This window comes from Spinacia oleracea, chromosome 3, assembly GCF_020520425.1.
Source record: "Spinacia oleracea cultivar Varoflay chromosome 3, BTI_SOV_V1, whole genome shotgun sequence".
Taxonomy (NCBI): Eukaryota; Viridiplantae; Streptophyta; class Magnoliopsida; order Caryophyllales; family Amaranthaceae; genus Spinacia; species Spinacia oleracea.
Genome location: NC_079489.1, coordinates 91,879,217 through 91,890,273, shown reverse-complemented (window position 1 = coordinate 91,890,273; position 11,057 = coordinate 91,879,217). Strand labels below are relative to the sequence as shown.

The window sequence follows — 11,057 nt, the reverse complement described above, 5'->3', positions numbered from 1 at the left end:
ATACATTCAAAGTTAACGGGTAACATTTGATCAAAGTGTAGTAAAACTTTAATAAATATATAGCTTTATTGTATATTACAATCTCAATTACTGTTGTTACCAATCAATCATACTATCAACAACTACTTCATTAGCTAATTATTACCCACTACTCTAACAATTACCCGCTACTCAATAAATTATTCTCCGCATTAAAGGTTTCTAACATGCAAAGATGTTTGTGTCAAATTACTGTCAATTGGTTAGTGTAGTTGAATTGTTTGCACCACAACCCAACCAAGATATAGTCCATTTGTGCAAGACATACACATATGAAGCTGAAATAAAACGGCATCAGCAACTTTGTACCAAACAATGACTTCAGCACATTGCTCTAAATGTTTACAAGCATGTTTCTAGAACCAAAACAGTCAGTAGTCGGGTAAAATAATCAATAATGAAGAATTCATACTTACAACAGAAACCTCACATACTAATTTTTAAAATATCTACAACAAACAATAAAATATTAGCTCTCTTCGACCATAAATAGGAAGTAACAAACATATGCAATTTGTAAGAAATATCAGTTTTAGGAACTCAACTTATCTAATGAACAAAAACCCTTCTATCCTTTTCGTATGTTCCCCGCTCCGTTCTTGCAAAGGCTAAAAAGCATGGGCAGAAAAAAATGAACATTCTTCAAATCCTTAGGGGGCCAAAAATTAAGCTATTGATACAAGGTGACCCACTGAAAGGAATGTACAGGGAATTGCCTGATACCCATCAGAAGATCAAGACTGACTTTGTGTTGGTATACGTTACAGAAGCAATCATCCAAGCTTCTTATCAGAACCCTTGATATTTAGATTGAACCACCTTTTCCGAGATGATTTGTCTTTTCCATCAGAACCACCATCTTCCGCTGGGCTTTCACCTCTGGAATCTTCAACAGAAGACTTGCTTGTACTCCCATTGGACAAATTGCTACTACTTCCAGAATTACTCAGTGTTTTTACCACAGTGAAGGCAGAGTGAATACTGTCACGTTGCTTTAGTAGCTCATCAACCTATTTAAACACAAAAAGTAACATAAACATGGTAAGTTCCAGTGCTGGATGACCTAAAATAAGCTGACATGGTGTGAGTGTGATGCAGGCATCAATGGTAAAACCTCAGGTCAGTTTATTCTGCACTCAAGACATCGTTATTAAGCATTGTTTTGCAGACTAGCAGCTGATATATCTATCACAAGCTCATATACTTTTGAGTTTTGCTTGACTACATAGTCTACATGTATCAATGCATACAGTATGCACTAGTACAATAAGCAGCCTCCCAGAGTCCAGGCCAAAGGGTTCCGACTAAAATGAATGAAGTTCTGGTACAACCTATGAGTAACTTGACACTTCTCAAACAGGATATATTGACCCTAATAACATTGAGTGAGGTCTAACAATTCGATTCCCCTCTAGACAAAATTTTGGGTGCAAGTTATTTGGACAAAGTCCGATATTCATTTCAGAAGAACCCAATCTAGATTCGCAATAAAGATTGGATTTCTAAAATTTCATTTTGGAACTTGTCAAATGTTGGACTCTAGGTCTATTAAGTAAAAACTCTCATAATGAACTTTGACTATGGTGTTCTTGTCCAAGTCCAAACTGATAAAATAAAACTTAATACTCCCTCCATCCCTAAAAGATTTCCACAAATGCTATTCACTTTATTAAAAATTGGGTATGCTTAAAAGCAAGTGGTTAGATAGATTTGTTTTTCAGTTGAATTAAATAATAGCATGTGAGGAGAGAAATGTGTGGACCACAAACTAAATAAGGTATGGGACACTCAAATAGGGACATCCATTTATGGTATATGGGGCAATCTTTTAGGGATGGAGGGAGTAACAATTATCATACCTTTTTAGGTTATATTCGGAAATTTATGCCAAAAAAAGGTTATATTCGGAAATTTATGCCAAAAAGAAGGTTATATTCGGAAATTGGAATTCACTATGAACTGTTTAGTTCGGCAAAACAAAAACCTGAGTACAGTTTTGGATATTATAAACCAAAACTGGTAGCCAAAATTTAAAAAGGGAATAACAAAAAATCAACCAAGTTACCAAACATCATGTAAGAGCCATCTTACTAAACCACAGTCAATGTAATCAAAAGGTAAGTGAAAAGCTGTGAAACATAATGATGAAAGTCATGAAACTTACAGATTGCTTTTCTAGGTTGTATTTGTTTGTCACTTCTTGGAAACGAGCCAATGCCTGCCATTAATTGGTCACAAATAAATATTGCATAAAAGTATCATATACCCAGATTTCTTTGCAGAAATGATGATAATGAAAATAATCTGCTGCTAAGAATACAGCAGTGAGTACCTTTCTGTACTCTGATTCAAATTGACGGAGTTCATTTCTTTTTCTCAAAATTTGTGCCTCGATATCCATCAATTTCTCTGTTGTGTCCTCGTAAGACTTCACACACAGTGCCTCTATCGTGTAAGATGCAGGTTTGAAAAAGTTATCACCTAAAAAATACTACATTGATTAGTTATAGGCCTTATAGCACAGGTACCAATGCAACTAAATACAAGCTGAGGACAGTCGAACAACACAGGTTAATGAAGGAATTGTTGCAGACCATAGACAGCAAATATGTGAGTGCCTGGCTTCAATTCTGAAACCTCACAAGGTTGTAGACCCTCCAACCTTTTAAAGAACGCGGCTTCAGGGTCCTTGGCCATTGCTAACTGCAATTAGAAACTACAATTATGATTTATGAATAAGGATATCCAACTTCAAAAGAGATGTATTCCCTTTTGTTGTCCATGGTACAGCTGCTTACCGCGTTTACAGTTGAATCCAACCTATACACTTGAAAATGCAAGAAATACATGCCTGCAGATGTCATCTTGCCTGTCTTCTCGCTATCCTCCTGCATAAAAAAAGTGAACCGTGTTTTCTTTTTTTTATCAAAATCTATATTAGCTTAAACATCCATTTCAACCGGATGATAATTATATGAACATGATATGGGTGGGTACTGGGAAGTGGGAACTATATGCAATAATGTAACCTGATAAGAGAACAGAGTTGCGTGAACAGTAAAGCAAAATATCAGACCCATGGTCTAAATTACTACTACCTCTGTTTCACAATACATGCAACATTTCTTTTTTCACGTATTCCCAACACGCTTCTTTGGACTTTAATATCTCTAATTGTGTACAAGGAAAATTTATAAAAAGTTGATATTTGGAATCCTCACATTGATATGAATTTACCAAAATCTCACTTGACTATGTTTTTTCATACATAATGGTGAAAGAAAGATTGTCAAAGTTGGTTGATAAACAGTGTCGAGATGAAAAACGATGCAAGTATTGTGAAACAAAGGTAGTATTAGATGCAGAATGCTCTTCCAAAAAGAATAAACAAGTCCACCACTTCAATAATCAAATTGGGAAGAATGAAAACACTGGATCATATAATAATTAAGGAGCTCAGAAGGGAAAAAAAAACTATGAAAAAAGATATTTTATTTGTTTTACTGGACCCCATGTACAAATCTCGTATTATATATCTATGTTATTCCAAATTTCCAATGCTTCATTTTTTCTGAAGTACCCCTGTTAGATACTTGACACTTTGTATGACACTTCATTTTGGATCAAAACATGTAAAACTTATCATAAAGCAGCCAAGTCTGACACCTACACACGACCTCATATTCAACACTAGTAGCCAAGAAGCATAGCTAGTTAACATCCATCTGGCTTCTCTCTCTCCCTCTTCATACAGAATGTATTGACTGTCATTTTGTCAAGGCTAAGGTATGGTGAAAGCTAGATTAGGGCAGAGCCCACAGAGACTACAAGTAAAAACCAACAACAATAAGAAAATCTAACATGACATATAAATATCCTTTAAAAGCCTATAAGGGATTGGAATATCATCTAAAATGCACAGAATCCGCTTCAACAACAACAACAACAACAAAGCCTTAGTCCCAGAATGATTTGGGGTCGGCTAACATGAATCTAACATGACATATAAATAGGAGGCACAGAATCCGCTTCAGACACAATTAATTGCTCATATATTTAAAGTACCCATGAACAGCGAACCAAAAAGGCGAATTATAACATGAAAATGGCACAATTTTGGTCTAATTTAAGAAGTTATGTAGCGAATTGCAAACATGTACCCAGTCTCATACTAGCTTAATCAGGTAACAGTGGTCTGGGCACTCCCAACTACAACAAACTTTTCAATTTTCTGATTATTGTCTCTCTCTGATCTTTCCACTTTCTCTGCTCTAAATAACCATCTACCTAATTCTCCAGGCTAATTCTCAACATATATTGCAATTGCAAAACCAAAAGTGCCCTTCCTCCTGGGCTGGTTTATTACAATTTCATCTTCAGAGAGGCAACAGAAAGCAAGGAAACAAATTCAAGTGCGAGTTTGTAGGGAAACTTTCACTTTACATGGAGGTCTATATTTTATTAAATGAGGTATCTTGGAAGATGAAAAAAATTATCAGAAGAGGCACCTCGCCTCCCAATATTCAGAAAAGTGGAGCAAGAAAACTAGAAATAAAATATTACGGAGTATTCAATAGAAAGTATATATATTTGTGTTTGTGACTGTGGCTATAAAAAGTTGTCAAGTACCCTTTTTATGCGCATACATTGTTGCAATTGGCCTAATTTTCATGTCATTGAATGTACTTTTCCCATGTAAAAAGTATAGAAGATAAATGAGTTACCTGTAATGCTAGGCCATAACCTCCATTTGCTTCTTGTTCAAAGTAAAGAAGCTGAAAATTTCACCAGATGAGAGATGCAAGTGATGAAACCAACCCTGAAATTTTATGGAATACAACGGTATAGCATATGCTAGATATCACCTATACCTTAAATTTGCTTTGAGCAGGTGAAGTAATGCGGACTACAATGCCCGCCTGTGCTTGCTCCTCACTTATTGTCACACCAAAGAAGTGGGCACACTGCTTATCTACCTGCAGGAACATTTAAATCTGAGAAAAATACAAATCCACGCAACATTTACCTAACTTTCTTCCCAAATTGAAAGAAATCGGTATAGAGTTTACTTCGAATAAAATTGAGTGAAATACGAAATCAAAGTTATCTTCTTCATCAAGATAATACGAATTAGTACGACACTAGTCTATCACCTTCCAGTCAATAATCCAACAAAAATAGCCCCTCTGCAATTACAAGTATAAGGCTGTGTAATTCCGAACACTCTAACACCTAAAGCATGAGCTTTAAAAGTGGTGTGACATATGTCATGGCATGGACTGGAAAAATCTAAGCATTTATCAAGCAATTACCTTTCCATTAACTGATGTTCCAACAGGAAGAGGACGTACAGTCACAGTTCCATTCAATGCTTCCTCCAGAACATTTGCAGAGATGGTTGTCTTGATAGGAACTCCCAGCTTACTGAGAAAAACACCGTATGAAAATTGTAAGGCAAAGAAAGAGAAGGAAACTGTACTACAAAACCCAACCTCGGGATATCGTTTACCTGAATAAGGCAGCAAACACTGTATTGACAGTCCCAAGGTTGGATAAGTCGATTTCCATATCCATGCCTTCAGCATCCAGAGCCTGATTATTTCAGCAGATTTCAGTAACCATGTCCAACTCAACAATCTAAAAGCAAGGAATATGCAATGCCTGGTGTTTATGAGGTTTTAATGCATTGAACATTCACAATTAAAATAGAACAATTGAAACTAAATGCTAACAGTTCTTTATGGGTGCTGAAACAGCTCCTTTCACCTATAACGCAAAGGAAGGACAATATCACCAAGTCTCAATGATCAAGCTACCAGTCCTCGTTAAAAGACACACTGTCGATTTCAAGAGTTTCTATTTAGGGGAAGGATCCCGAAGAGTGCGACTCTCACGAGCTTCTATATTTGCTGGATTTGTTGGGACCTTGTTTCTTTCCACCCTCTCCCAACCAGAGGTGGATGGAATATATCAATAGGTTTCCAAGTTTGCAACACCTAGAAATTATGGGACTTATGTGGCCAGCTTGTTAGAGGTGGTTCATACATTAATCATAAACTAAAGGTTCAGCAGCCAAAAAGTGTTGTTTCCCTGTGTTTTGTGCTCACGAAATGTGAAGAATGGGAATACTATTTATGCATAAAATCAAGCTAAAGGTTATGTAGATTCTGTAGGCATGACCAACAATGTGGCACTGCAAGTTAGCAAAGTACTCATTCAAAGTACAGTTAAGGAAGTCTCTTTAGAAATTGGTAAGCTTGGCTATCTAATACGTTTCCTATTTTGAAAGATCTGACAAGAGGCATAATGAGCTACTAACTTCTGTTTTCATCCTTTTTTGGTTCTACTCACCTTTTCTCTATTTTTATTTTAACGAAAAAAATTATCTTTTACAGTTCCTTGCCTCAAAAGGAGGACCAACATAAACCACGAATCACATCCTAACTTTAATTTTGGATCAGATTCAAACTGAATTTAATATTTGTCTCCTTATTTTCATTCACATGATGTCCACCCCCTTTCATTTCTCACCCTATCCCCGTCCCCTTGAACAACCACCATCAGCACCACGCACCATCATCATTGAATTTGTAATTTTTTAAATTATTTTTGTTTTTTTTAGATCAATTAAAATTTCTGATTCGAATATTTCTACTTTCCACTGTTGTAAATGGTTACAGATTCTTGATGAAAATTGTGTGGTCATAATACTGGTAGGGGTGATTACGGGTGGTGTATGTAGTGGTAGTGATGGTAGTGACTGTGTGAGGGTTAGGTGAAGGTGACTGTAGTGGCCATGTGAGAGTCATGTGAAGGTGACAGCTGAAGATAGTGGCTATGCGAGGGTCGCAGTGGCAGTGGATGCTGAGCAAGATTGGAGTTGTATACGGATTACGGTGGGAGGGTGGGTTAAGTCGTTGGTGGTGGTTATGGTAGTGGCGGTTGGGTGAAGGTGGAAAGGTGATGTACTAGTTCATGGGCTGGGTGAGGTAGAGTTTGGGTTTGGCTGGGAAGGGTGGAACCATGGAGTCGTGAGAGAAAAAGAATTTTGGCCTTAATTTTATCCTTTTACCTCCCTCTCCCCCCCTCCTTCCACCCAGTGTATAAAAAGACGCGTGAAGGCGAGCCTCAGGTGAGGCGCAAGGCGTTTGGAGCCAGCGCCTTTCATGGTCTGAACGAGGCGATTTAATTAGGCGCACCCCCTGAGACGCAAACCATTTTTCACTATTACTTTTTACTGTTGATTAGGTCTGCCTCACTTCAATGAGGCGCACCAAGGCGCATGGAACTCCAAATCGCCTAGGTGCGCCTTGAGCCTTTTTATACATTGCCCGCCACCCACCCCTACTCCAAAGAGATCATGCATGAAACTGACATCTGACAATAAATGGATCACAAGCTACATCATGAAGTTGATAACTTGATACACAAATGATTTAGATAACAAGTGAAGGTGAACTACCACACCTCAAATCCAGCAACATCAAATTGCCTTCTCTTCTCAGGATCGGACAAAATTGTATAAGAATAAGCAACCTCCTTAAAAAGCTCTGCAGCTTCAGGGTTATTGGCATTTTTGTCAGGATGATACCTATATATTTGAACTTAATTAGTAGATTACCTTCCAACATAAAATTCGAATTACCACCACATGTCCATGATAAAGTTAACATGCTGAAAAGGAAAGATGTTCTCCAAGCACCATGCAGTAATGTTTTCTAAAAATATCAAGGAGTAACCAAGCTCATTCAAGTAAAACAGAAAGATTTATGGTTCTTTAGCTTTGGACTTTAATCAGCTAAAGGTGCCACATAAATTTAAAACTATTAACCAATGACCAATTTTGTTCAAATGAAGGGTATAATGAAATCAGCTCTCAACTTAACTAGTTCACAAAAGTGCTCCAACACTCACACTAGATAAAGGGGTCGCATAGATCTGATACTAACATATCTTACTTTTCGACAATAGGATAATGTAAAAAGTAATATAGTAGAACATAATTGAACCATGTTTAAAAATTGCGTACCCCAATATTACTTTGTGTTTAAGAAACATTCAATTAAGCAATCCTCCAAATTCGAACATAGAGTCTTGGTGGTATGAAAAACAAAATCAGCAGTTCGTTACGACCCTTCTTGCTTAACACGATGGAAACAATTAATCAAATGTTCTTGTGTGATGCTTTTCATTGACAAAATAGCGAATTGCAACCGATGTCTCAGTGGAAGGAAAATGACATACATAATAGCTATGTGGCCAGCAACTAAGTTAAATATGGCCTGAAGGTAGAATTCACACAATAGCTTCAATAATAATCACGGTACGAGTTGCGTTTTGAAATTTGATAAATGTCACAAATCTCAAACCACGCTACTATTCTCTTCCTTATAATAGCAATATAGCATCTGACTCCAATAATAAGCTATTCAGGTAATCAAGATCTTTACTACTTGCATCAGTTCATGTTAGTAGCTCCCAAATTCTGAAATTTTCCAGATAAAGGCAGCAAGAAAGCTGGTATATCTCACAATTGAACAACAGCAACAGCAATAACTCAGAATGTATCCCAACGTTTGATTCTTTCACATTTAAAACAACCACAAAAGTAGATTAACAACTCAAAGTACATAAATTATTGGAAAATAAACAATAAAATGAGCTCAACAATAAGCAAACTTACTTGAGCGCAAGTTTCCGGTATGCCGATTTGATTTCCTGATCAGTAGAATCCCTAGTAACACTTAAAACCTCATACGGATCTCTCCGAAGAAGAGCCGGGGTCGACGACGGTCCTCCATTTTTCGAACTCATTATACCCTAACCCACACCTCTCCACCACTCTCTATCTCTTCCTCACTTTTCCCCACTTTTGTTGTTGATGTATTATTTAACTAAATCTCTCAAATGGCCTTCATTAGCCCCCAAAAAAGGCCACAAATCTTGCACCAAGAAAATGTCTGTCGCCAAAATCCGCAACCAAATCATTAGAAAACGATAAGATATAAAGAAATTCAAAAATTCAAGGTGTCAAAAAAATACAACAGTTAAGTTTTTTTAAAAAAAAAACACATGAATGTCTGCAATTATGTAGCGGAATTCGAAGCATTGGATCGCTCCCAAAAAATAGATGAAGTTCCTCGGAATAATTGCAATCGAAATAAAATAATCTCAAATGAATCAAACAGCAGAAGCTAGAAAGTCAAATTGTAATAGCAATTGAAATAATCGAGATCTAATTGAGATGGTTTCTGGAAGAAGAAGGAGAAGAGTACCTGCGAGAAAGACGTGGAATTGAAGTTGTGCGTAGAAATTCGTTGGTGGTGAGGTCAGGGAGGGTATTATAGTTCGACTTCTTTCTCTCTCTTCTTCTTCTGTTGTTGTTGTTGTTGGTGTTGTTGTTGTTAACTTGTTACTTGTTGTTTGTTGTTGGTGTTGTTCAGCTTTGTGGCGTTTGGCTGGCAGAGAGAGAAGAGGAAGTTCGTAAATATTGTCCTGTTTAGGACTGATTTTCAAATACCTGGGCTTGGGTTGGGAATGAGGTTTGCTGAAATGATTCAATTATTTGGCACAGGCGTGGGTCCTTTATCGCATCACTTTACCGAGGCTTAATTCAACTTGTCAACTTGTCATAAACCGATAAACGGTATACGGAGATGCCCCTAATGGCTATACGGTGCCCGGTGGTATAGACAGTAATTGCTAGACCTGGCAAAACTGGCATAGACCCGAAAAATCGACTCGATTGATCCGATCTGTAATCCGAAATTGATCTGAAGCGACGACCCGAAATTAACCCGAAAACCGAATAGACCCGACCCGGAAGTGATTTGACCTGAAATGACCCGATATCCGAAGTACCCGAACCGATCTTCACCCGAAACCGAGTTAACCAGAACCGAAAATAACTGTAAAATTTAAATCAAACCGAACCAAAGATCTGAAACCGATCCGATCCGAAGAGCAACTCAAATTTACCAATTAGCTTAAACTACATGTTTTTTTTAGCTTTTTCATATTATTATTATTATTATTATTATTATTATTATTATTATTATTATTATCAAATGCTAACAAAATAAACATTTTACAAATAATTAGTGGGAAGACAAGATACAATCTGGGCACCCACTCCTCTGCCTATAGCAAATCATATCCTGGTAAAAACATGAGCAGCAGCACGAGCACCAATGTCCTGAGTCCTAGAGAACTTTTGAACCCGCTTCAGCAACGCAACACCATCCTTATCCAGCTCCTCCAAAGAAGAGAAAGAGAACGGAAGAAAGCCATAACCAATTGTCCGGCAACGTGTTTCGTACTTGACCCACTTCCGAATTGCCGCATTAGTCACAACCCGACCCGGGACAAAGCCAAACAGCCCAGATTGTGTCAAAGGAGAAGATCCCGTCAAGTCAACACGCACATCACAGCCCCGATCCCAAGAGTAGAGCAACACGTCTGCAGGTCGGAGAGCTCCATCGTTCCCTCCGGATAGACCAACATCAACCTCTTTCCGCGCCGAAACCCCAGATCGATAACAAACATCAACAATCGAACCACATTATGCCGATGTTTAAAACCCACAATGCCAGCAAATGACACCACATGATCACCGAAGATATCTCCCGTGAAGACTGTAACACCCTAATAATTCCTTGCTTTTATAAAACCATTTTCCAACTTAAAATAAAGGAATTACTAAAGTATTACCGCCACCGTGATAACGGTTAAGGCTATTACCAGAATTACGCAGCGGAAATTAATGTCAACTAACTTTTAAAAACATAATTAATACTTTATCGAGGCCTCCTACAATTTGGAACCATAATGGCCCAAAACACAAAACATAAATAGTTCAAACATTTCAAACATAATATATTAAAGTATTATTAAATAGTTTAAAATACGAAAACATGCAACTCTCTCGATCATCCCAAGCCACATGATTCCGATCTACCAACCTGCTATATTATTCTACTCCCCATCAATGCAAGTGCAAATGATAGATCATCATAGGG

General features: G+C 37.4%; 1 protein-coding gene across 1 annotated transcript; it reads right to left on the bottom strand.

Moving 5' to 3' along the window:
- Positions 1 to 414: 414 nt before the first annotated feature.
- On the bottom strand, positions 415 to 9,592 carry LOC110782556 (chaperone protein dnaJ 15). Its single transcript, XM_021986719.2, has 12 exons — positions 9,315 to 9,592; positions 8,723 to 8,999; positions 7,507 to 7,630; positions 5,549 to 5,631; positions 5,352 to 5,463; positions 4,911 to 5,015; positions 4,764 to 4,814; positions 2,838 to 2,927; positions 2,634 to 2,742; positions 2,372 to 2,520; positions 2,204 to 2,257; positions 415 to 1,049 (listed from the first exon to the last, which is right to left on the bottom strand). The coding sequence occupies exons 2-12, from the start codon at positions 8,851 to 8,853 to the stop codon at positions 813 to 815; spliced, it is 1,245 nt and encodes a 414-aa protein (XP_021842411.2). The 5' UTR covers positions 8,854 to 8,999; positions 9,315 to 9,592; the 3' UTR covers positions 415 to 812.
- Between the last annotated feature and the right edge of the window lie 1,465 nt (positions 9,593 to 11,057).